The sequence below is a fragment of the Acomys russatus genome, chromosome 7 (genome assembly GCF_903995435.1).
Source record: "Acomys russatus chromosome 7, mAcoRus1.1, whole genome shotgun sequence".
Taxonomy (NCBI): Eukaryota; Metazoa; Chordata; class Mammalia; order Rodentia; family Muridae; genus Acomys; species Acomys russatus.
Window position 1 is genome coordinate 52,810,797 of NC_067143.1, and position 24,818 is coordinate 52,835,614.

General features: G+C 53.5%; 1 protein-coding gene across 2 annotated transcripts; it reads right to left on the minus strand.

The window, feature by feature from the left end:
* Positions 1 to 253: 253 nt before the first annotated feature.
* Relt (RELT TNF receptor) lies at positions 254 to 17,543 on the minus strand. 2 transcript variants are annotated; one of them, XM_051149051.1, is made up of 11 exons: positions 17,181 to 17,543; positions 7,394 to 7,463; positions 6,030 to 6,104; positions 5,749 to 5,915; positions 5,486 to 5,565; positions 4,228 to 4,485; positions 3,297 to 3,377; positions 2,908 to 2,989; positions 2,503 to 2,760; positions 1,881 to 2,079; positions 254 to 1,722 (listed from the first exon to the last, which is right to left on the minus strand). In XM_051149051.1, exons 2-11 carry the CDS (start codon positions 7,457 to 7,459, stop codon positions 1,675 to 1,677), a joined length of 1,314 nt encoding a protein of 437 aa, XP_051005008.1. In that variant the 5' UTR covers positions 7,460 to 7,463; positions 17,181 to 17,543; the 3' UTR covers positions 254 to 1,674. The 2 variants fall into 2 exon arrangements, with proteins under 2 accessions (XP_051005008.1, XP_051005009.1); XM_051149052.1 differs by lacking the exon at positions 17,181 to 17,543 and adding an exon at positions 10,809 to 12,586.
* Between the last annotated feature and the right edge of the window lie 7,275 nt (positions 17,544 to 24,818).

Sequence of the window (24,818 nt, forward strand, 5' to 3'; positions counted from 1 at the left end):
TCTTCCTAACTGCTATGGAGGACCCTCTAGCCCTTCCCACTTATTACCGGTCTGGCCTTTGCACATGCTGCTCCCACTTCATGGATCACATCCCTCTCCCACACTCCCTGAGCTTCCACAGGACACTGCTTCCTCCAGGGCTGTTGCCACTCACCACATGGCTCTTGAATCCTTGAAATATTAATTCATATTAAGATGTACAAAATACATAAGACTCTAAACTGAAGAAAAAAAGTTCGTTCATATTTTTCAAAATGATTTTATATTGCAGTGAAAATATTCTGGATATACTGGGTTTAAAAGAGTAAAATTAAATTACTCCCCGCCCCCCTTAACTTTTTGGAATTATTATAACACTTTTAGTCACACATATCGCTTAGCCTGTATTTCCATTGGGTAGCCTGGCCTCTGGGGACCTCAGTGAGAATAAGGCAAGGAGCCACCTCTGCTTGTTTCCTTGGTTTCATAGGGAGATGTGGATGAGGGAAAGGACAGTGTGTAGCATGCCTGGCCAGGCCCCTGGATGCATGAGATGAGCAAACAGTTTTCCAGAGAGGGTACAGGGAAAGGAAGCACCTCATGACACCACTTTCCACCTTTTATTACTCAAGTGTGTAGGGCTAGAGATGTAGGGACAGGGCAACAGCAGGTTTCAATAAATAAGAAATGGGATGGGCAGTGGGCCCCGCGCCTGCACGGCCCCACATAAATAACGAGGCACTAAGCCAGATCAGGGACTAAGACAGGCTGGATTGGCAGTCACTCCTACCACAAAACTCAGGCAGATGCTGTACCACAGGGGCATGGAAACCATAGGCCAGAGGCACTCTCTAGCCCACCAGCCTCCTCTCCCCATGGCTCCAGAGCTTGAGGGCAGCAGGGTGGACTGGGGCTCTGCACCAGAGAGCCCTGTCCAAGTCAAGTCATTTTTCAGTTTCATTAAAAATAGCAGGGTAGGGGTGGGCACATGCATTAAGCCCCTTCTGTAGGTATCACCATAATAGACAGTCCCACGGGAGCCTTGAAGGCCAAGGCCCGGGAAGCAGCAAAAACAGGCTAGATAAAGCTACTAATGGGAGGATAGCAAAGTCAAGCTCCCCCCAACGGGACTCAGCCCAGAATCCACAAAGAGCTAGAGAGATCCTGGGAACTGAGCTCTCCTCCCCCAACTTCACAGTCAGAACCTAGGGATGAGCCCAGGGTTGGGACCCAGGTACTCTGCCAGTAGTCTAGGGCTCTTTGCTCCCCCTTCCCTTTGTGGGGCCTGCCAGAAGAGAGGGAGGCACACTCAGGGTCCAGGACATGAGCAAGAGTGGCTGGTTCCCAAGGCACAAGCTGGGGGCCAAGTACAGACACCACTCCTCCACCAAACAAGACCCCCAGGGGACAGAGGGCTCCTATGATGTGTTCAGGGCAGGCACAGGGTAGGGGCACCCTGCAGGGTAGTAACTGGGCCGCAGGGATGGGGCGGGCTCTTGATCTCCTGTTCACGTGCTGTGCTGTAGGCTGCCTCCTCAATGAGGCTGACGGTCCCACCTCCAGGACTTGGCCTTTGCTGTTTGTCTGCTAGGCCTTTGCATCTTGGTCCTTAGTCCCAGCCGCAGCTCTCCCTCCTACAGGAAGCCTTCAGAACCTCCCAGGGAAGGGCAGAGTTGTCTAATTCTAGACAGCCCCTCAGATGACCAGGTTGCTTTCACTTAGCCGGACCACATAGCGGTTTTCCTGGGGGTTAGGATTGAGGGGTCAGAGCTGAGTCATGAGGCCACTTGGGCTTCAGAAATACGGCATCTACCCGGAGCTCCCCATACTGCCTTCTTGGGCCTTTCTTCTGTCAGGGTTGACCCAGTGCTAACAGAAAATTTCCTGCCCCCAGCTCTCACCTCAGGCTTGTTCTCTGCTGCGGGCTTCAACCACTTAGTATGGCTCCCACCACTTCCCAGCAGTGCCCGCTGCTCAGGGGGAAGACCAGGCTGTGGGGAATCAGGGAGATCACCCTCTGAAGACCCAGCCTCCGTGATGGTCTTCACCTCAGATAACAATGAACTGGTCCGTTGCTCAGGAATGCGAGCCACACGGAACCTGTAGGGAGAGATGGTACCAACATCCCCCATCAGAGGGGGCACCTAGGGCAGAGAAGGCAGCACCTACCAAGACACTGCAATTCCCAACAGATTGAGCCTGTTATGCTACACAAGAGCCCTTCTCAACCCCCAGACCCCTGCCCCACCCCCACAAAGCGAAACAAGGCTGTTTGTGCCCACCTCCCATCAACCCCACATCTAGTTAGAGGGGGACAGACCGTTGTCCTAAGAAGTCCCAAGTACAACACCAAAACCATGCCTCAGGGACCCAAGAGCTCCGTGTGAGATAGCATTGCTGGGAAATCATGATTTTTTGGCCACTTACACTACCCAGAGATGTCAGCGCTAAGCTGACACGTGGACCTGTCTATCTCTGGGCTGTCAAGTTATTCCCTGACCCTGCTATACCTGTCCACCTTACCTGCCCACAGACAAGATGGTGATCTCGCCCTGCCGCCCTGCCTTGGCACTAGCCTTGGGAGCCCTGGATGGGTTGGGCAGGAGGGTAGGAGCAGGAGTGGTGGCGGCGGCTGCCTCAGGAGACAGCAGCACCTCTGGCCACTTTTTCTGGCTACAACGGGAGCAGCAGGAGCCAGAGAGTGAGGCCAACCCTTGCACAGTGTGGAGGTGGTGGCGATGCGGACAGATGTGTGGCATGCTGGGGGAGGCCGTCAACAGCCTGCAGGAGGAAGAGGAGAAACGGTCATGGGGGCAAGCCAGGGGAGGAAGCTTCCATCAAGAAAAGGGACACAGAGACACAAAAGGGAGCAGACCCAAGTGGAGATCCCCAGGAGGCCAGCTGATTACCTCAGGCCCCACCCCTCACCTGGGTACAGGCCTGTGGCTTGTCTGTACCAGCTGTTTGCTGTGATATTCTTTCAACAGCTCCTCCAGGGCCGCTGCATTCTCTGTGGGCAGGTGGAGTCAGTACCCAGCTCCAAACTGAAGGAGCACCCCAGCCCACACCTCAGCAGATAGCCCCTGCTGACTCCCACATCCCTGTCCCAGGGCCTGAACTAGGTGCTGGTCTTCCATCCCTCATCAGTCAAGGTCAGAGGCGAAAGGGCAGAAGCCAGGGTCAAAGCACCCATCCAACTGAGGCTTTGGACTGGGGAAGGGGCAGAGCTGGGCAGGACTTCCCCCAAGCATTATCTTAGGCTCTAGGAGACTCTCCACTCTCAAACACAGGGTCAGACAGAAAGGCCTTCTCTTCACCTTTCTTCTCTGTAATAAGGCGCACCAGGACTCCAATGGTGTCCTCATTGGCATCCTCTGTTCTATAGGCAGGATTGATCCCTGGAGAAAAGAAAAGGAATCCATGATTCTAGGGGCGATGGGACTCCGGGCTCCCAAGATATACCAGGATCTGCTGGCAGAGGGCGCCACAGACCTTGCTCAGAGTTGCAGCTGCTGTGGATGGAGTTCAGGTGACAAAGCCCATCACCGGTGGGCTACCTAGACTCAAAAAAGTATGCTGTCATCTTTATTAACCTAAACCTAGCAACTCCAAGAGCTCAATGGTCTCAGGACCATCTGAAAACCCCATCCCTGCATACTGCACAGGCCCCTTCTGGGTAGACAATGGACTTCCTTGGCCTCCTGGAGCTATGGGCTCTCCCGGCTCAGAACAAGCCCATTAGCTCTCTGCACACCACTCTGTCCATGGAACTATTTAACAGCTTTGCGCTTATACCTCAAGTGTGTGAGGATGGGCTACTGTGAAGGGTCCTAAGCCAGCAGCAAGTTTCTAAAGTTTCTAACTGCAGCAGCCAGCACTAGGCTAGCAAAGTACAGTCCTGGGTACAACAGCCCTGACTGGCTATCTTCCTACCTGCTCACTCCATAACTCAGTGTTAGGAGTTGGAAGGGGCCCAGGAAATCTGGCATGGGAGATGTTGTATCACTCCTGACTCCAGAAGGCTCCTGAGGGCCCAGAGCAGTTCATATCCCATGAGATCTCTACCCTTCAGGGGGCATTGGCAAGCACGAGAAGAAATGGGCCCAAGGCCCTCTCCTGCTTCCAGAACTTGTCTCAAACCACAGAGGAGCTGAAACCTGAACCCTGCATGTGCCTGCCAGAAGAGTAGCCTTGCCAGTCCCTCCCCTCCAAAGTTCCTAGCTTCTACCTAAACCCAGCCAGTCTTACCGCTGCCTCCTCCTCCGGGGCTAGGCCCGACTTCCTTGTGGGCTGTGCAGTGGTAGCCCTTCCGCTTGAGCAGGTTGCACACCAGGATGCCCAGAAGCCCCATTAGACAAAAGACAGGTACGATAGCAATCACTGCGTACTGGGCAGCTGTCTCCTCAGGACCGCCTGCCCGAGTGCCATTCCCAGGCTGCCGAGGTTCCCCATTGCTACTGGTGCCTGCTGCCACTTCAATGCCACGCCGGGCCCGCTGCCCCGACTCTGAACACCACAGAGGATGGAAGCAAGGAATCAGAGATAAACATACAAAGAATTTGCCAGGCCAGCACTGCCCCTCCTCAGCCCCAGAAAGTCTCTCTGCCTGACCTGCTGTGTCTGCCCACTTTACCACAGACAAGGACATCTTGCCTTGATGTCCTGCCTTGCCCTTGCCTTGGGAGCCCTGGGTAGGTCTGGAGTGGCAAGTCCAAGGACCTGACCACAGAGCTGGGGGAAAACTGATGTCCCTGTATGGCCCACCCTACCACACTAGGGAGATAAAGTCCAGCTCATGCCCTTCTTCCTTCACCATCCAACCAACTATCCAGTGAGGCTCCATTGGGCCTCAGCCTACATCGACCCCTCATGCAAGGTACATGGAGTAAACAGACACACTAGTACATACACCCCTGGGCAAAAGGACACAGGAATCTGCCTTCTCACAACTGGACATGAATTAGTAGCCTTAAGAGGCCAAGTGTGCATGTTGACAGGTATGTGTGAAGGCCCCTGTGCATGCTCACATGCATCTTTGGGGTTCTTATGGCGAGGATAGGAACAACAGGACCTTACAGGACATGAACCTGCAATGGTGGGTGCCTGATACTGGATTGTCTTTACTACTCAAAAGCCAAGTGGTGGGGCTACAGAAATGGCTCAAAGGTTAAGAGCACTAGCTGCTCTTCTAGAGGACCTGGGTCCAATTCCTAGTATCCTACATGGCAGCTCACAACTTTCTGCAACTCTAGTTCTAGAGGATCCGACACCCTCACTCAGACATACACGCAGGCAGAACACCAATGCACAGGAAGTGAAAATAAAATTTAAAAATATTTTTTAAAAAGGCAAGGTGGCTGACCATGTATTGCCGGACATCTTCTGGCTACCTGTTCGCCTCTGGGCTGGAAGAGGACCCTAATTCCCTCCATGGATGCTGCAGGGACTCCCATGCTCAAGTTCACTGACACACACACCCTTTCCTATCTCACCATCTACAACTCACCATCACAGCCACCAGTACTCGGAGGTGCCCTGGAGCATGGCTGACACGGAACATGGGGAACTCCCTGTGGCCCAAACCACCTGCAGGGAGGGAAGATGTTACTGAGGTCCAGAAGTAAAAACCTGACCTCAGGAAGAACTGTATTCCTTCCCTCCAAGTGCCCTCAATGGTCCCACCCATCCATGTCATAGATGGGAAGAGAGATGCTCAAGGAACAGTGTGGCAAGAACCCAGCATGAGCCCCACCCTCACCCTGTGCTCACCCAGGCTGGCAGGCTCCACACATGGCATCTTGAGTTGCTGTGCCAGCCTGGACCTCCAACCTCCTCTGAAGGCTGCAGCGGTAATGAGGCTGGCATGGATGGGAGTCCCATGAGGCTGAGAAGGTGCCTGGGGGGCAGGTTCTGCATAAAGTACCCTGCCCTGGGTTCTGTGGGAGAGAAAGAAGATTACAAGGCCAGGAGCCAGGCTAGTGGCCCCTGGGCATCCAGGCCTCCCCTCTGCCCTCAGGAGTCTTCCCGGGACAGGACAGCACATCGCTCACCAGGTCAGGCTCCTTGCCCGGTGGACACAGCCAAGGAGTTATTGATGTTGGAGTGGCCAGAGGCCAGGGCAGCAGCTGGAAGGATGCAGGTAGAACACAGAGAACATGGTGAGAGAGGAAGAAAGGGTTAGGCATGGGGCTTGCAGGGGCATCTGCTCGCTACATCTTCCTGAACAGAACTGTGTCACAGACTATACAGGATCCTTACTCAGGCTTCAGGGGCACTCTTAGGGCCTGCCTCAGCCAGTTCTGCCACACTGCCAGGGTCCAGGTAGAGAGAGACAATATATACATACATATATATATATATATATATATATATATATATATATATATATTTTTTTTTTTTTTTTTCCTAGAAAATACTGGAAAGCCCCAGACAGGATCAGGAGGACCTCAAGCCCTTGAGCCTCTGAATTACAGCCTTTTCAGATGACTTACACCTCCTCACCCCAGACAGATGAGGAGGAAATGCTTCTGAATTCCTCTGAGATTGTCTCCCTTCCTGCTGTGCCCCCCCCCCCCCCAAGCCGAGCATGTCATTAACTACCCTCTGTTTATCATGCCTACAGCCAAGTCTGCAGCTGGTGCTTACTTACTATTCTGGGCCTTGGGCTGAGTCTGAGACCACATCCTCCTCTGTGACCTCCCCCTGTGCCAAAGCCACCCCATTCATACCCTGCCCCTAAGCTGGGCATGCCACGTTCCAAGGGAACACTGGGTTACTAGCCCCCTGTCTGGTGACCTCCTTCGGCTTCCCACACAGTCAAATGGACTACCCGCCCTGATGCCTGTGGTGGGAAGACCCTGTCCTCCAGTGTGGGCCCAGCTATGAGCTTAGGGGGCTCTAGGTATGGAGCAGGGCCAGCCACCCACCCTCAAGGCAGAATGTCCGACCTGGTCCACAGCACCTGCTAAGGCTGAAGGCTGCCTCCTGGAGACCTCAGTTTGCTCCCACTGAGCTTCCAGAGTTACAGCAGAAAGACCACCACAGATCAGACCCCCAAGGTGCTGCCTGAAGCTACAAGTCTGTAGGTGCTCTGACTCTAGTGCCAGAAGTGGGCCTTTCTTCAGCTAATACAGGCTGTATAACCAGCACATGAAGTACTCAATTCCTTCCAGTCCCCTGCCTGTCCTCCTGGCTCTGTCCTACACCTACCAGAGGCAAGCACCTTGTCCTCAGCCATGCCTGCAAATGCTAGTATCCCCTGGTTTAAATGTCATGAGTAGAAGAGACCACGTCTGTCAGGCCCAGAGAGAGCCTGAGGCTCCTGAGCACTGCCTGCACCCTCCTCTCTTGGAGTACTGAGTGCATACTGAGATTCCAAATATTCTAGCTTTTCTGGGGCCCTTCCCCAACTCACCACAAAGAGGCATGACAGAGGCCAGCACAGTAAGGTCCGCTTCATCATCAGGCCCTGGAGTGGCATTGACCTAGGGCAGGTAAAGGAAGCTCAGGGCAACAGACCAGGCAGCTGCTGTCTCCTCCTAGCCATTCAGGATGACAGGACTGCTGCTGGGTGCTGGGCAAGCATTTGCCCTACATGGCAGGATGCAGGTCTGAGAAGAGGTGGAACTGACCTGTTTGGGGCCAGCCTTATAGGCCAAGGCCGGAGGGAAGCTGAGGGCTCTGTAGCTCAGGTTTCCCAGAGGAGGAAGTGCTTCCTTCCCCTTCCATAAACAGCCAGGTGCCCCGAGGCATCAGCGGGGACCAAGAGGAATGAAGCTGGGGAAGGCCTGGACTGAGGGCTAAGGTGGCTCCACTGCCTCTTGCCCTGCTATTACTCTAACCTCTCACAGCTCCTAGACCACTCTTACACTCTGCCTTAATTCTTGCAGATTCTGCTACAGGAAGGCCCTAATCCTTCAAAGTCAGCTCAAAGACCTCTAAAAGCCTGGCTCACAGGCTGTAACCTCTGCTCACTGTTCCTCGTCTATACCTCCCCCAGGGAGACCTGGGCATATGTGCTTGCATCCCTGCCTGCTCGTGTGTCATGGCAGGCCTGGGAGGGAGTATCACCATAGCGTACATTCACCCTACTGGAGCCTCGCCAGCAGCTCCTGTATGCCAGACAGGCCTCTGCACCAGGGAATTAGGAACCCCAATGTCCACAGAAGGCACTATGGCAAACAGATTAAGAGACAATGGTCCCACTGTGAGATCAATGCCATCTCCCCAGCCCATGGGCCCCAGGCTGAGTGAGGCTCCTGGGCCCAGACAGCAGCACCTCCAGAGAAGTCTCTAGCTAGTGGACAAGGTTGGGATGGCAGGAAGGATTGAGATTAGACAACAGAAAGCTCATTCCCAGAGGCCTGGTTTCAGGGTCACAGGCTGGGGTAGGGTGCTCACTAGGCCACAACATAAGCTATGAGCAAGCTCTGAAACCCAAAGGGGCTCACAAGCCTAGCCCTCCCCACACCATCAGACACGGGGGTCACAGGCTGTTTGCTGCCAAGCCTGGCAGAGGGCTTGTTGCTTGCATGAGGTTCCTGGTCACAGAGCCCTCTCTCTGCTGGTAGCCAGGCTTGCCGGCTAGAAACAAGAGCGGAGCAGAGGAAACCTATCTGCCGCCTGACCGGGACCTGGCCCCACCGAGACCAGGGCCAGGGGTTTGAGTTACACCCAGGGGAGGGGGAGGAGCTGCCATCACATCATCCAGGGACTCTCCAGGTCACTGGCAGTGGGCCCCTGTTGGGTTCCAGGCCAACTGAGGGGAAAACCAGAGACAGAAAAGGCCAGGCTCCAGAGTAGGTAACGGCTGCATGTGGCAGTCAACACTCAACAGGTGGCACTCCTGACCTCCTGACTCATGCCTTGAACTGTCCTTCCTCAAGTTCAGTCACAAAGCTGCCTTCCAGGTTCTGTGCCAGAGTACCCTTTAACCCTCCGGGGCTCTGTGTGCCCTCGAGACCATCTCCTATGGCCCCTCCAGCGCTTCAAAGGATCTCGCCATCACAGACCTGACCACAAACCCCAAGTCTTTGGGTTGTCCCCACAGCATGCTCCCAGAGTCAGAAGCCCTTCATGTTCCCAGGTAGTTCAGAGGGCTAGGACAAAGGGTGAAAAGTAAGAGGCAAAACCCCAGAGAAGAGAAGCCCAGAACAACCCAGACCCTAGCTGCCCCTACTGGGCCACAAGGAGAGGCTATGTGGCTGCTCATCGGCAGGCAGGCCAGAGACCAAGAGTCTGGAGACTTCCCGAAGGAACGCTAGGGTCCAGAGGCCCAGCCTCAAAGCCAGAGTGGGCCCACTCAGGCATATCCACCGGCAGCCGCCGCCCAGCACCCCTCACCTTCTAATTATGCACCTTCTAATTACCACAAAACTGGCACTTACTTCAGTCTGTCTGCATGGCCCCCACTCTCAACCAGACTGAATCCCCCATACCCCCATCTGCCTGCTCAGGCACGTGTACACATGTGCACACCTGCTGCTGCAACCTCTGCCCCCCGCCCCCCAGTCCTCTAGAATCCAAAACACTGCCCTGGAGACCCATGGGAAAACAAGTTCAAAGAAGCTCCTAGGTTAGGAGGGGGTCAGTGGAGGCGTACCACCCCCCCCCCCCCCCCCCCCCCATTTCTCTGGTCTAGAAAGGCAAACAGTCAATGGTACTCCAGTGTGGAACACCTCCTAAGGGCTGCTGGGAGACAGATGCCAGAGATGGGGACATTGCAGCACAAAAGTGTTATACCCACAAAGGCCTGCCCTAGCAACACAGGGTTGAAGAAGTAGACACGGAAGTTAGCTCAAAGGCCACTCCTCCCAGTCTCCTACCCCTGAGCATCCGCACAAGCCACTAATTCCCTGTGGGACCTGAGCCCCCAGCTTCCCTAGCCTCAGTTTCCTCATCTGCAAGGACAGGTTGTTTATCTCCTGTGGCAGAAGCCTGTCATGAAGCTTAACCCAGGTGATGGGCCTCAAGTGGGTCATGGGATTTCCTTCCCACACCCCCATGGGGGTGGTAATTAAGAATTTGTTGGCTTGCTTGTTCACTGCTTGTCCCCCAAGCAGACAGCAGTCAGGGAAGGGATGTCTGTTTTATTCACCACAAAGCCCAGCCCCCAACCCAGACAGGGAACTGGATGCCTCTACCAAACAGGCTCAGAAGCTGGGGGAAGGAAGGTCTTTCTTAAACCTCCAGAAAACACTCCTAAAAAGTACCCAAACAATTCGAAAAGAAATTCCTTGAGTATAAACCAATCAGCAATGCTACAGCAGTGGAAGCTGCCAGGGGAAGCTGCTCTGGGGAGGAGCAGGCAGGCCTAGAGGCCTCACAGAAAGAGGAAGCCAGCTGTACAGCCTGCCCAGGCCTCAGGCAGCTTCCTCTTTCCTAGAACTGAATCTGTGGGTTTACCCCTGGCCCCAGCCAAGGCCCCCCAAGGACACTCCCAGAGACCTCCCAAAGCCTCTGCCCTCTTCTTCTGACCTCTAGGTCCACCTTACCTGTAGCCTAGGTGTCCTGACAGATGGGGGTGTGACCAGAACCAGCTCCCCCACCCTCAGAATGGCAATCCAAGACAACCCTGAAAACCTCCTTGCACAAACACGCACACATACGCCAGCCTTAGGTTTCTTTCTCAGCTGCTTGAAACTTCTTTCAAGTCACAGAGATGTGTGTATGTGTTACCTGTGGTTTCCTCTGCTCAGAAACCCCTCCTATCCCTTTTGGCCAACACCTACTCTTCCTCCAGAGCGCAGCTCAAAGTCACTTCCTCCTGGAGGTTCCCCAACCACCACCTCCCCTGAGCCATGGCAACATTTGCCCAGCCTCTTTCTCACCACAAGCTGTCCTTTATGCCCAGTGTTATGCTGGGTGTTTGCAGTACTGGGCATGAGATGCAGAAGAGATGTCTTCAGTAGAGTGCCCAGCTACGCCAGAGAAGGAAGGCCAGAGAGAACACACTACTGGTAGAGGAGCAAACCCGGCAGACATCACTAAACACAAGCCTGCCGTCCCCTGCTCTTCACTGGCTCTGAGGCTGTGACGCTGGCGCAGAGGGCTCATGGGAGGGTGAGATAAGAATTCACAGTTCTCAGCACAGGACTGGCACAAAGCAAGCCCTCAATAAGTATGCACTATACTTCACCATGCCTCAGTTTCCCAATGTGTAAACTTTAAAGAAGCCCACGTCTGACCAGCAAGTATGACACACAGGAAGATTCTCTTTTGTGTTTATGATCAGTGATTAGCAAGGCAGGGGTAGGCGAGAAGTCTGGGAAGGTTGGCAAGCAGAGCCCAGGTCATGCTGAGCTTGCACTTTTCCCAGGGCCTCAGGGCACCCTGAAGAGTTGAGCAGAGGAAGCAAAGCAGTGAGTGATTCACCTCTGGGCAGGCAGGTGAGCTAGGCTGCCAGCCAAGCCAGTGCAGGTAGGGAGAGGGAGGTGGGACCAGGGCCCACCTGGGGTAGGGCAGGTAAGAAGGTAGGTTCTGCAGCCTGTGGCCTTTCCTGCAGTCTCTAGAGGCAAGGGTTGCCTGGAAACACAGCTGGACAGAGGCCTTCCTCAGGAGTGGCTGCACCAGGCAGCAACAAAGGCAACATCAATAGAGAAATCCAGGTTAGCAAGGGACCCAGTGGTTCCCTGGCAACTGGGGCTGAAGTAGGGCAGTGCCCACACTGAGCACCAGTTAAGGCTGCTAAGCATTACCGGCTTCCCTAACAGAAGGGGGCTGACCTCAATGGGGGACTATCCCTCACCCAGGCTCACCTCCAATCCACATAGAAGAGGTGACTGTTCCCGTTTCAGACCTGAGTAAACAGGTTGAGGGAAGTCACCTGTTGGGGGTCCCACAGCCCAGAAATACAAAGGCAGGAATGGAGGCCAGGGCCGCATCATCCCTGCCTTCCCCACTCCGGAGTCTAGTTGTGACTCTGCAGGACTTGCCAATCTGGTAGCAGGAAGGCTAGTGCAGGAGTGTGTGGAGGGTGGCTCATCTAAAGGTTTTCTAGAAAGACCTAGGAGGCAAGGCCTGGAACAGGTGTGGTCCTCACCTGGCAGCCTTGAGGGCCTCTGAGATCTGCCTGCACCCATACTCATTTGGAATATTGTGCTAATTTATACCAAGTTGTACCAGAAAGAGCACTGGAAACTATAGGAAGCAAGAAGACTGGGAAAATCTGGGAATTTCCCAGAGACAGGAAGAACAGCATCTAGGGCTGCTGTTGAGGCTGAAGGCCCAGAGATAAACAAAAGCTGCCTAGAGATGATGCAGAAAGAAGGGTAGCTCCATTCCCTGCTTTCTTTCCATGGCTGGGCAGCCATGACCACCATCTAGGTCACTTCTGGACCCCTGGAATCCTGTGCCACCCACACTTCCAGGCAGGAGGAGCTGGGCATGGTTCTGTTCCTCAGACCTCCTGGCTGCCACCAGGCCTGCATGTCAGCAGCTCAGGTAGTAAGGTGGGCACGAGGAGCTGAAAGGGCTAATTGGCTCCTTAAGGCTAAGAAAAGGGCTGAGGCAGCCAGATCTGGCTCTCGCAGCTCCTCAGTCTAGAGTAGGAAATGAAGGCAAGCTGCCCCCTCCTTCCTACAAGTCTGGAGATAGGGAAGACAGTGTCTAAGATCAGGCCGTCAGCCCTGGGACAGAGCTGGAGCTCCTCCACTACGGCCCTCTCACGTGTCCCGTTTCCTCTCCAGGCTGAGTCCTCTTGGATCTCTCAACACAGGCTTCCACGATCCAAACTTGCCGAAAGGAGGCTGAGACAGCTGAGTAGCCTGTAAGAACTTGGGCTAGGGCCACCAAGACACCTCAGTAGGGTAAGGCACCCAGAACTCACAGGAAAGAACTGACTCCTTCAGGTTGTCCTGACTTCCACACCACCATGCCATCAACACACAATAAACAAACAACTGTAATCATTGTTTCAAAGGAAACAAGGCTGACCAGCCCTGGAAAGGCGACAAGCACTGGTCGGCTCTCGCTGGTGTCACCCACCCCTGACACCCCACTGCTTCCAAGAACCTGCACTAGCCCACCCCAACCTTTAAGAGCCACGGGCCATTCCCGGACTGCCTCCTCCGGCCTTAAGGACAGCAAGGGCCCAGGAGGTGCTAGAAAACACCCAGTTCTTCCCTCATTCCTGCTGCTACCTGTGTCCCCCCAGCCCAGCCCAGCTGTCAGCTCAGCTATGGCCCTGGCCACATACCTCCACTCGGCATTGGATTGATAATAAGGCAGGATGGTCCAGAAACTGCTCAGCATAAGCCCTCAGCCCATCTTCCCGACTTGGTTGGTTGGAGCAGAAATTTAGGGAGCAGCTGAGGAGGAACCCCAGGACTCCTGCTCACTCTCCAATTCCTTGGGCTTGGGTGCTGGGGTTTCTACCTAGAGGAACCGTGTGTGCTGAAGGCTAGGCATACGTGTGACCATAGGGCCAGCAAGGGTAAGGCTAGGCTCTGGAACGGTCCATCTGGGCTGAAGCTCTGGATCCATCGCTAAGTGTATCTATGACCTTGAACAGGTCACCTAACCTCTCTGGAGCTTCAGGGCCTCAAAGGCTGCGGAGGGGAGATATGGAAAGCTGGCCAAGAGGCACCAGTTCTCACACCACGGCCTTACAATGGTCATTTGACCAACTCAGGCTCCAAACAAACAGTCCAGTCAAGGCCACCCAGGTGCCTGGGTGCCGAAAGCACACTTGTGAGGAACCCCAAGTGAGTCTCAGCAGCAAGAGAGAAAGAGCGCAGGTATCCATGCAATGGCAGCCTGTGTGTGCCCGCCTCCACACCAGGTGCGACCACAGAGTCAGAAAAGTGGAGGACTCAACAGAGAGACAGATTCAGCAGTTCACATGCAGCCTGACCTGCCCACAACCTGAGGCGATTGTGCCTACTCAGCTGACATGCTGTGGGAGGAAGATCCAGAGTACACAGGCTAACAACAGCAAGTCTACAAGCAGGCTGGACGCCAGCCCCCACCCCAGCCTTCGGGAAGTTTTCCTATCAGGGGACCCACTCAACCTTCAGTTAGCTCTCCATCTCCTTTGACCCTTGTCAACAGTGAGGAGGCTGAGGGAGTGGTAAGGAGGCAGCGCACAGGGCCCATAGGCTCTCAGTTCCTTCTCAGCCTGAGTATACACAGGGCCAAGTTCAGTTCCTTCTCTCAAACACGTGCTTGGACCCTGCCCCTAATTGGCCACAGAAGGCTCCTCCAGCCCCCTCCTCTGTGCTAAGCAACCAGGCACACAAGGACGGTTTATTTATAGAGCGCTCGTCTTTCCCAGGGTGGCCCAGGAAAGAAGTCTGAACTTCAGGGCCATAGACCTGGGTTTGGATCGCAGGGCTCTGGGGTGCTGGAAGTGCCTTTCCCTCTGATTCCTGGTTTTTCCTGGCTGTCCACAAGGGCTGAAGACTCTCTGGAGGACTGGGGCAAAGATCTGATGATAGCCTTAGGGGCTGAGCACACAGCATGGATGCAACACTGACTCCTTCTGTCCCTGCCTACCTAGTGGTACCAGCTTACGATGTGCGAGGCTCTGGGTTTGATCCACAGTACTGAAAAAGCAACCCCCGCCCCAAAAACAGCTGGACACACAGAGAGAGCCAAAGCCGGAACAGAAGTTTGCAAAGCTGTGGGTAGAACCTGCTGTCCTGTCTGCCCAAGCGCCCAGGGATCAAGTGGCAGGATGGAACCTGGAGGAAAGAGCTACAGCTGCAAAGATAGGGGCTGGGTGTGCCTTGCCATTATTCTTGGAACCTTAGTCTCTCCACCGCGTAGAGTGGCGCTGAGCCTGCTGGCTCTGTAAGTTGGGTCCCCTCTATGTTTCCTACCAATGGCTGACACTGGCACCTCCCTCTAGCAACTACCACAACCAAACAGGGAGCCAGCTTGGCCCCACCGCCATCCCCAGAGGCCCATGTTCCCAGAATGGTTTGGCTTGGGCAGGGGCATAGAGTAGAGCTGGGGGGCTCCACAGAAGCTGGGCTAGAAGGGAAGGTTAACCCTTAGTTAGCCCTTCTCCCCCTCTCTCCTTCTCCTGGCCCTGAGCTATTTCTACCTCTATGCTGGGGATGGAAATAACTTGGGCTCAGTCCCTGGAGACCAAGACAGCTATTTTCATCAGCCCCAAAAGCACAACTCCAGGCACTCCAGGGAGGACCGAGGGATAGATACCATGACCCCCAGTCCCAGCTCTAGGCCAAGCAAGCATCAGCAACGAGCAGAATTAAAAAGGGTGTCTGGGAAGAATTGGGAGACAGACCCAGACCGGGCAGGGTACAAGCACAGGGTCACCCCTATCTGCAAATGGGAGAGTCAATGACAGGGAGAGAGGGACCCCTCAAGTATGATGAAGGTCACTACCCCTGCCACCCCAGAGTCAGGTTAGATGTTTCCAAGGCTTGCTGTAGGCTCTAAAAGGCAGGAGACAGGTCTGGCAGGTGGTCTCTGGCTCAGGTGGAGGGGGAAACAGGAAGACTATGGAAAATACCCACTTGGAATCTGCCAGCCATGTGTGCACACAAATCTCAGTACAAACTCATACTGGGGCACCTGTGCCAGGCCTGCCAGCCCACATGTGATAGATGGGAGCTCAGCAGATACGCCATGAGCAATTACCAGGAAAGTGGTACCTCACAGAATCAGAAGACTTGAATTCCAGTCCCGGCACTGTCCTGACTCTATGTGACTTTGGACAAGGCACTGTGGTTCTCTGAACCTGGGTTATACTCTCTATAGTAATAGCCACCACACTTACAACCATTGTAAGTATTCAATAAAATACTTGTGACAAAAGCAGAACCTGTCACATTTGAGGGAATGAGGGAGATCAGGAGTCAACATTTCCAGAGGGTCACAGAAAACAATCTCCACATACTTCTTATATCAGATGTGGCACCCCACAGTTACTGCCACCTCTGGAGCTAGGGAGCCCGGCTGCCACCCATTCTACAGGAATTGATTGCACTGTCCCTCTTGTGGGAACCTCAGAATGGTCTTTCCCAGAGATTAAGCAAAAACTCCAAGATCAGATCAGACCAGAGACCATTCATTGCTGGAGAACAAACATTCCCTCTGTCTCCAAGCAGGAAGCTGAAGAGTAGATTATGTCTTTGGGTTGAGATTTCAGTATCAAAAAGACCAGGTGGCTTTTGAGTGGGAGGCTGACATCTTCTTGACCAGCTTTGGGCAAGACTGTTGCCAACCTTCCAGCAGCACATACGTGAGTGTAAACCTTCCACCACTATGTCACCAGCAGGAAGCCTGCCCCCAACTGCCCTGCAAGCCTTTTGCCTGGACGACTGGGAAGGAGAACGGAGAAGACTGACCCAAAAACAATAGAGGATCCCAAAGTGATGATTCACCGGCTATTCACACCTCTGTGCAGCCTGGAAGACTGAAGGCCCAGCAGGGGCACACTCTGATAACAAGACAGAGAATACAGTCCACCTTGCTAGATGTTGGGGACCTCAGTGTGTGTGTGTGTGTGTGTGTGTGTGTGTGTGTGTGTGTGAAGTGTGGAGACTGAGACCATCTGACTTCCTCTCTGTCAGAGGTGCTGTCCTACTCTGCCACCCAGCTCTGGCCTCCTCTTCCTCTGCTTGGTCATGTCCCGGTGCAAACAACTCACTACAATGAACTCCTAAAGGGTGTTTGGGAGAGATCTTTATTCCCTAGACACCTGATCTTCCTTGTCCCCTCAAATGCTGGAAGGTGTCAGGTTCCTCCTTGCTCTGTCCTGAGTCAAGTGCGCGGGCGCACGCACACGCACACACACACACACACACACACACACACACACACTCTCTCTCTCTCTCTCTCTCTCTCTCTCTCTCTCTCTCTCTCTCTCTCACTCTCTCGGCCCCCCCCCCCCTCCATGGCCCCACATAAACCCGGTGACCCCGTGATACAGGGCTTGCTCAAGTTATTCAGGGTTTCTCTCCTCTACCTTATACTCACAACTAGCCCCAGTCACACTGCAGGCCACACACACACAGTGACCCCAGTGACCTGGGGTCTCTCATCACACACACTCTGCCTGTCTCTCACACACAGAGCCCCTCTGTGTCACCCGCTGGGCTCGGCGTCACCGCCCAGTGTCCCAGCCACACGTTCGCCCGGGCCAGGCCGCCTCATGCGCCGTGTCACCCACAGTCACGGGCTGACACCGTTCAGAGCCCTCCCTTCCCTGCCGCCCCGCGTTGCAGCCGCACCGAGGCGCCACCGTCCTGTCCCGCAGCAGGCCCTGGTGTCAGTCCAAGTTTCCCGGGCTCCACCGACCCCTCGCACGTCAAGTTCCGCTGCTTTCTCTCGGGCACCTTCTGACAGACTGCGCAGCCCACGGGTGCCGGGAGGACGCGCCGGCAGCGCCGGGATGGGACAGGACCCGGGCAGGAGAGTGGGGCTGACGCATCCGCCGCGTGGGAGAACTTCCTCAGAGCAGCGGAGCGGGGCTGCAGGCCGCGGGCGCCCTCCTTACCTGGCCGGCAGCACCAGCTTCGCTCCGCGTCTTACGCGGCGCCCGGGCCCCGCTTAGCGAGCGCTCGGGGCCGGCCGCGCAACCTGCGCGCCTTTTGAATGAATCGCTGGCCCAGCCGGGAAGCTGAGCGGCCCCGCCCCTCGCGTCACGGCCTCTGGCTCCGCCCCCGACGTCAGAGCCCCGACTTGCGACCCTTATCCGGCGCCCCTCAGTCGGCGAAGGGCTCCTGATTCTCCCGCCAGGCCATGCTGCTCTGTATCGCCCCCTCTCGAGCCTCCTAGGAACTGCAGGGGTTGCGCAGGACGGGCCATTGGCTACCAGGACGCTTTAAGGACGCGTCCCTTGAGGCGTGGCTGGAGTGTTGGGTGTGTGTGTGTGTGTGTGTGTGTGTGTGTGTGTGTGTGTGTGTGTGTGTGTGTGTGTGTGTGTGTGTGTGTGTGTGTGTGTGTGTGTGTGTGTGTGTGTGTGTGTGTGTGTGTGTGTGTGTGTGTGTGTGTGTGTGTGTGTTGGGGGTGTGTGTGTGTGTGTGTGTGTGTGTGTGTGTGTGTGTGTGTTGTGCGCGCTTGCTTGCTTAAAACCAAGAAATCCGGGCTTGTGTGATGCAGTGAAAAAGATGCTCGAGACTTGAATGCTGCTCAGGTCTTGTCACCTTTGCCTGCGCAACTAGGGCCACAGCTGCCACTTCCTGGGAATTTTCTCTTGGAATTGTTGCAGATGAAAACAACCTCAGTGTCTTAGATGAGGCGCAGGCTGTAAGGAATGCTCACCTGGTGAACTCCTTTGGAACCTGGCCCAAACACCCCCTCCTCCTGAGTAGGGGTCCCTGCCCCCAAGTAGGTAGGAGTGACACTCCTCTCCCCTAACACCAGCTGTCCCTCTCTTCCTATCACTAACTCCAGCCATTAGAGTGCCCTGTGGGAGGCCAGGAGTAGAAGTGTAATCCTGAGGCAGGAGGCTCCTGAGTTCCAGGCCAGCCTGGGCTACGTATTGAGACCTTGTTTCACAAACAAGCAAGCAAACAAAAACAACAAAGTGCCCAGCGCTTTGAGACAGTGTTGTATCATCCAGGGCACCATATCCATTGTATTCTTGCTTCTGCAAATTGTGCCCATGTGGGTCATGGTGTGTCAGTAATGGAAGTAGCAGCTTAGCTCCCACAGCCTCCTCTTCCATCCCCCCAGCATCATTCAAGAGATCCAAAGTGGCCAGGAGAGCAGAGCTGGGGAGAAACTTGGACAGCGCTGAGGACCCAGAGCTGGGGATGGATGGATGGAGGCCTGGCTGGGATCAGGATAATCACAGCTCATGAAAGAGCTTGAGGAAGGTAAATAAATCTGCCGGCAATAGACAGGCTGGGGTGGGATTCAAAACAAACTTAAGTCATAGCATCTGAGCCATAGAAAGGAAGAGGAAAGGTCAGGTCCCCAGAGCCTGGGAAATTCCAGGAGGAGAACTGGACACCTGTGAGAAGAGTTTCCATTTCCCTGTGCTGAGCCCAGGTTTCGGGCACAGGGCAGAAAACGTTCCAGGGTTACTGATGTCAAAGTCATGAGCTCAGCAGGCCTAGCGACACATGCTTGTAATCCCAGGGCTCTGGAGATAGAGCCAACCAGGTCTCTCTGAATTCTGGGCAGCCTGGTCTACAGAGTGAATTACAAGCCAGCCAGGGATATGAAGAGAGACCCTGTCTTGGAAAAAAAAAGACCCCAATCTGGTGCCCCCTAAATCTCATGACAGGGACTCCCATAGGGGCCACATCACAGTCCATGGAGGAAACCCATAGTGGGGAACAGTGCAGTGCCTAGAGTAGCCTGGATGTCCTCCACTTTTGATTTTTTTTTTCTTTTTCTTTTCTCTTTTTGAGACATAGTCCTTCTATGCAGCCCTAGCTATGTATGTAGACCAGGCTGACCTTGAACTCACAGAGACCCGCCTGCCTCTGCTTCCTGCATGCTGAGAGTAAGGTGTGCTCCACCACGCCCATCTTTCTAAATTTTATTTTAATTATTTTATTATAGTTATTGTGTATAGGCATTTTGCCTGCATGCATGTCTGGGTACCACCTGAATGCTCGGTGCCTGACGAGGGCGTCTGAGGTTGTTACGCATGGTTGTTAGCCTCCATGTCAGTATGAGAATTGAACCGGGGTCCTCTGGAAGAACAGTCAGGTTTCTTAACCCTGAGCCAGCTCTCAGCCCTTTTTGAAATGTTTTCTTGGTATAAGGACATTCTATTTCACAATTTTTAAATTCCAAATGATGGTATTTCAGTTCCCACTTAATAGTCCAATAAGGATGTAGGCTTTGTACCGACAACTAGTCTCGCTTTTTTAAGAGGGCCCAGGCCCATCTCTACTAACAACTCTCAGGGAAGCTTTGGTCAAATCCACCCCCGCCCCCAGTCAGTCTCCACTCCTGAAAACTGGGGTACTCAACCTATCACCAAAGGTCACCCTCATTCTCTGTGGGAGCCACCTTCACAACACAGATTCCCAGGAGTACACGTCCCACGCCTGCACTCTTCATTCGGAAGGAGCTAATTATTATTTACTGCTGGTTGGACTTTCTGGCTCCTTGTCCAGCTGACAATGACTCTCAAGCCCTTCCTAACAGGAGCCCTCCCCAGGAGTCTGCAGCTGGAAGACAGAGAAAGAAAGTGACAGTCACGCATTCGGGGATGGCCTTTTATGTCGCTTAGAGAGTCACTCAGCTCCAGCACAGACTCAAAAATAATAGGGTCTCTAAAATCCTGGCATCACAGCCTCTCACACTGCGACCGGAAAAGGCTCCTGCACTTCCTCGTCGGTACTACAGGACTTTACGACCTCAGTAGGTTGGAATGTGTTTTCAGAATGACCCAGAAGCAGGGACAGGGGTAGGTGCTCCAAGTCCCTGGCAGGCCTGCCAAGAAATCACACTTTCAGAGCACATCTTTGAACAGGTGGCTGCAGGCGCCCCCTTCTGGCTGTACCGGAAATCCAAACTGGAAGTACTGTCATCCCAGCTTTTCCAGTTGCAGAGCTGCAGGTAGCAAAAATTGCAGAAATTCATGTCGCTTGTATAAAATGCATAGAATATTTGTATGTACCTTGTCCTATTTTCTTCTATACTTTAAATTCTCTCTAGATTACTTGCAATACACAGTACAGCACAAATCCTATGTAAACAGTTATATTATTTAGGGACTAATTGCAGGGGCAAAGTTTGGACCTGCTCAGGACAGATGCAACTATTGTTAAGTCTAAAATTTTCACCCACCAGGTGTGGTGCCGCATATCTTTAATTACGGCACTCAAGAGGCAGAGGCAGGAGAATCTCTATGAGTTCAAGCTCAGCCTGATGTACATAGTGAGTTTCAGCACAGGACTAAATAGAAAGACGCTGTTTCAAAAAACTGAAATTAATAATAACAACAACAACAATTCCATCCATAGTTGATTGAGTCTGAGGATATGGAACTCATGGATACCAAAGACTACCACTAAAGTTTCAGGCTTTAGCCAGGTGTGGTGGCACACACCTTTAATCCCAGTCTCGGGATGCAGAGGAAGGTTGATCACTCATTGTGAGTTCGAGACCAGCCTGGTCTACAAAGCAAGTCCAGGACAGCCAAACCAAGGATGCAGAGAAACCCTGTCTCAAAAAACAAACAAACAAGCAAGCAAAATTTCAGACTTTAGTGCACTTTGTTTGCATGTATGTCTGCACACCAGAGAGGGAATCAGATTCCATAGGATTACAGAGAGTTATAGACTCTCTGGGAATTGAACTCAGGACCTCTGGAAGAGCAGCCAGTGCTCTTAACTGCTAAACCATCCCTCAAGCCCCCAAGCTGAAGTGTCAATGCTTTGCTTTAAGCAGAAACTCCAGGAGGCTCTGTCCTACCTTACTAGGCCTTAGATCCTGTGGGCATATCCTAGACCAATGGTAGGGGCTCAGGCCAAGAAAGAACTGGGGCTAGGTAAGGCCTGGACTGGCGCTGGGCAGATGCTAAGCTGGGGCTTATTGGGGCTGCGGACTCACTTGGCTCAGGCTTACATTTAGATCTAGACCTCAGGCCAGGCCAGAACCCCCTGGGTGGGATTGTGTCCTGATTCTGGCCTCATCAACTTCCTCGGAGGCTCAGCTGTCTCAGTTACATCTTCTCTGACTTGTGCTTAGGAAAGAAAAGGTGAGGGGCCTCTTTGCCCATTGGTGAGGGGAGGGGTCTGAAAGGAATCTGGAGCCATGAACTGACTGCAGGCCGTGGGGCTGTTGGGGTTCCATCTGCCTAGGTCAGGCTTGCACCCCAGTTACATGCACAGATCAAGGGTCAGGAGGAGGCCGGCCATGCCTAGGAGGGAGTCAGCTTTGCTGAAGTGTTTGACACTAAGCAGCCCAGAGCAGAGGATAAGAGGAACTGAGGAATGCATGCCTTGCTGTCTTGTGGATAAAGATCAAACCCTAAATGCATCAGTGACAGGCTGGGCAGCCTTAAGCAAGTGACTTTACTTCCCTGAGGACACTCTCTGCAGAGACCCATGCTAGGAGCATCAGCTTCAAGAGGGCCACTGGGATTTGGAGTACCAGCCTTCCCCTCCTCCCTCCAACCTCAGCACTTGCTCTGGGCACTGTCCCAAAATACAGCATCTGGGGCTCTGCCTGCATTTATCTCCAAATCTACTCCCTGGCCTCCTCAGCAGGTCTGTCCTGCACTCTATCGCTGACCAGCCTTGGATGCCTGTCTACTTGCCTTTGTCCATCAAGGTTCCTCGCTGGCCATAATTGGGCCCAAAATAGCACTTCCCCTCGCCACTTCCTGCAACCATCTTGTGGCTTAAGGACAGAGAGACAGAGAGTCAGTGTTTGGCAAACATGCAAAAGATATGAAGGACTCTCGGAGGTCAGTGGGGTGCACAGAATCAAAAACTTGCCTCTGGGTACCAGTGAGCATAGGCTGGCTAGGGCTGGAGTTTGCTTTCTGATCCTTGAGTCCCTCTGTCCCCTCCCCAGGCCCAGCTCAGGACTAAGACAGGGTCTTAGCCAGACTTTCTGTTCCCGGGACAAGCTCCCTGGACCTACAGACTATTGTGCTGAGGTTCGCACCAAGTGTGAGCCTGAGACCAGCTAATCTAGCCTTCTGACTCTTCTCATCCTAAGAGACATTTCTTGACCTTTCTTACCATGAGAAACCGTCATGCCTAGTGTCTATCCGTGTCAATCCTGCCTTTCTGTATGATGGCTAGGAAGTCTCCATCCCTAAGTTTCATCTTCCTTATGAGACGGTCTAGCTAAATCCTGATCTTTGTCTCTAGCCCAAGGGATCTGCAGAAGCCACTCCTTGAAGAGACAGCCCCTGGCTGTGACTCGCTCCCTCCTCTGGGGTCAACAGGAGTTACTCCTCAGAGCAGTTCGTACATGAGCCCCACATGTGACAACACATGGCTCTGGCTGCTCTGCTCTCCCCTGATATCCTGTGTGGCTGCATCTCTCCCCCAGGAAGTATCAAGACCTGAGGGTGTGAATCCAGGTCTGATAGGTGAGTGACCCTGAGAAAGACTTTGAGCCTCTGAACTTTGGTTTCCTTATTGGAAAAGGAAGTACTGCCAGCAACCTTCCAGAACCATCTTACGGATTGGAAGAGGTCAGTTGTGGCTTCCAGCAACGAGCATAAGGAAGCTGAGTCTAATGTTCTCTCTCTACAGCTCAGGCACACAGCCCAGTGGTAGAATGCTTCCTAGCAGGAGCAACACCCTGGGCTTCTTTCTTTCTTTCTTTTTAAAGGTTTATTTATTTATTATGTATACAGTGTTTTGCTTGCATGTATGTCTGCACACCAGAAGAGGGCACCAGATCTCATTATAGATGGTTATGAGCCACCGTGTGGTTGCTGGGACTTGAACTCAGGACCTTTGGAAGAGTAGGCAGTGCTCTTAATCTCTGAGCCATCTCTCCAGCCCCTGGGTTTCACTCTGATCATTGCATGAAACCAGTTGTGGTGGCACACACTTCTAACCCCAGGAGGTAGAGACAGGAGGATCAGAAGTTCAAGGTCATCCTCAGCTACGGACCCTGTCCCCAAAAGCAAAAGGACATAGAGCTGTGTCTCAAGTGGATTCTCCAACGTTTATTTCACTAAACACGAATTCAACATTTACCGCGCACCTCGCTGTGTGCCGAGTGCCACAGTAGGCTTGGGAATGAATGAGGACAAGCCATGTCCTCAGAGCACCCAACCGAGCTTTCTCCTTTCCCTCACCCTACCTGGTCTGGACAATGAACCCTTCACACCAGGTTCTTGCACCTTCCCTGCAAGTTCCGTCTTCACATCAAACCCTGGTCCTACTTCCTCTTGCCCATAACCATGCCCTTATTTAAAGCAGTTCTTGATGCAGCATGGGAAAAGCCACACCCCATAGCGCCTCAAGCCTGGGTGACCATGCGTGTAAGGAGAGTTGTTGGGGCGATGGGTGCCTCTTGGCTTGTACATACACCCACTGAGCTGTACCGTAGTTTGTGTGCCTCCTCATACAAACGCTATATATCAGTGGCTTCCTACAAAAAAATACTGATACCTGGGTCCTGCCTAAGATTTCAATCTAATTGGCCTTCAGTGGGCCTGTGCCCCCCCCCGAACGAAAATGAATAGCCCAGGTTGTAAACCGTGTTTTAGAGGTGATTCTTCCAGGAGCCTCCCCTGGGGCTAAACCTGAGGCCTGTTCCCTCAGGACCTCCTTAATCACAGCACACTGGCACAGGCTGACCCAGAAGGGCACCTGCCCTCAGGCCAGCTCATGCCCTGGAAGGCGGTCTTCTAAGCGGTAATGCAATGTGCTTGCTGGGAGGATGGTGCAACCTCAGCCCTGTGTATCTAGTGCTGAAAAGGAAGTGTGCTTTGGGCCTCTGTGGAGGGCAGAAATCCTGGGGTAGCAGAAACAGCTCAAGCACAGAAGGTGGCAGCCACTGACAGAAATGCAATTACTGGGAAACAGGCAGGGAGGTAGGGGCCTGAGGTGGGCCAGTCTAGATCACTGGGTCCTCTGGTTGCCAGCTCAGGCCTCTGGTAGCGGGCACCCTACTGGAAGATTTTAGGGCCAGAGTGAACATTCCAAGAACTGTATATACCAGCCAACCACCCTGCAGGGGAGACAGGATCACTAGACCCCTTTACTGAGAAGGAAATAACTCGGCCTGCTCACGTGGCTGCCGAGTGTCCATCAAGATTCCAGACAGAAGCTGTTCAGTTCAAAGCCTGTGCTCCTTTCATTTCATCCTGAATTCCACACAAGCCGGACTGGCTTCTCAGAGTCAATGATACCAGCAGTCCTGAGGGGTGTGGGAGTTTGTGAAACACTTGTGTGTGTGTGTCAAAGCCTTGCCATGTAGACTAAGTT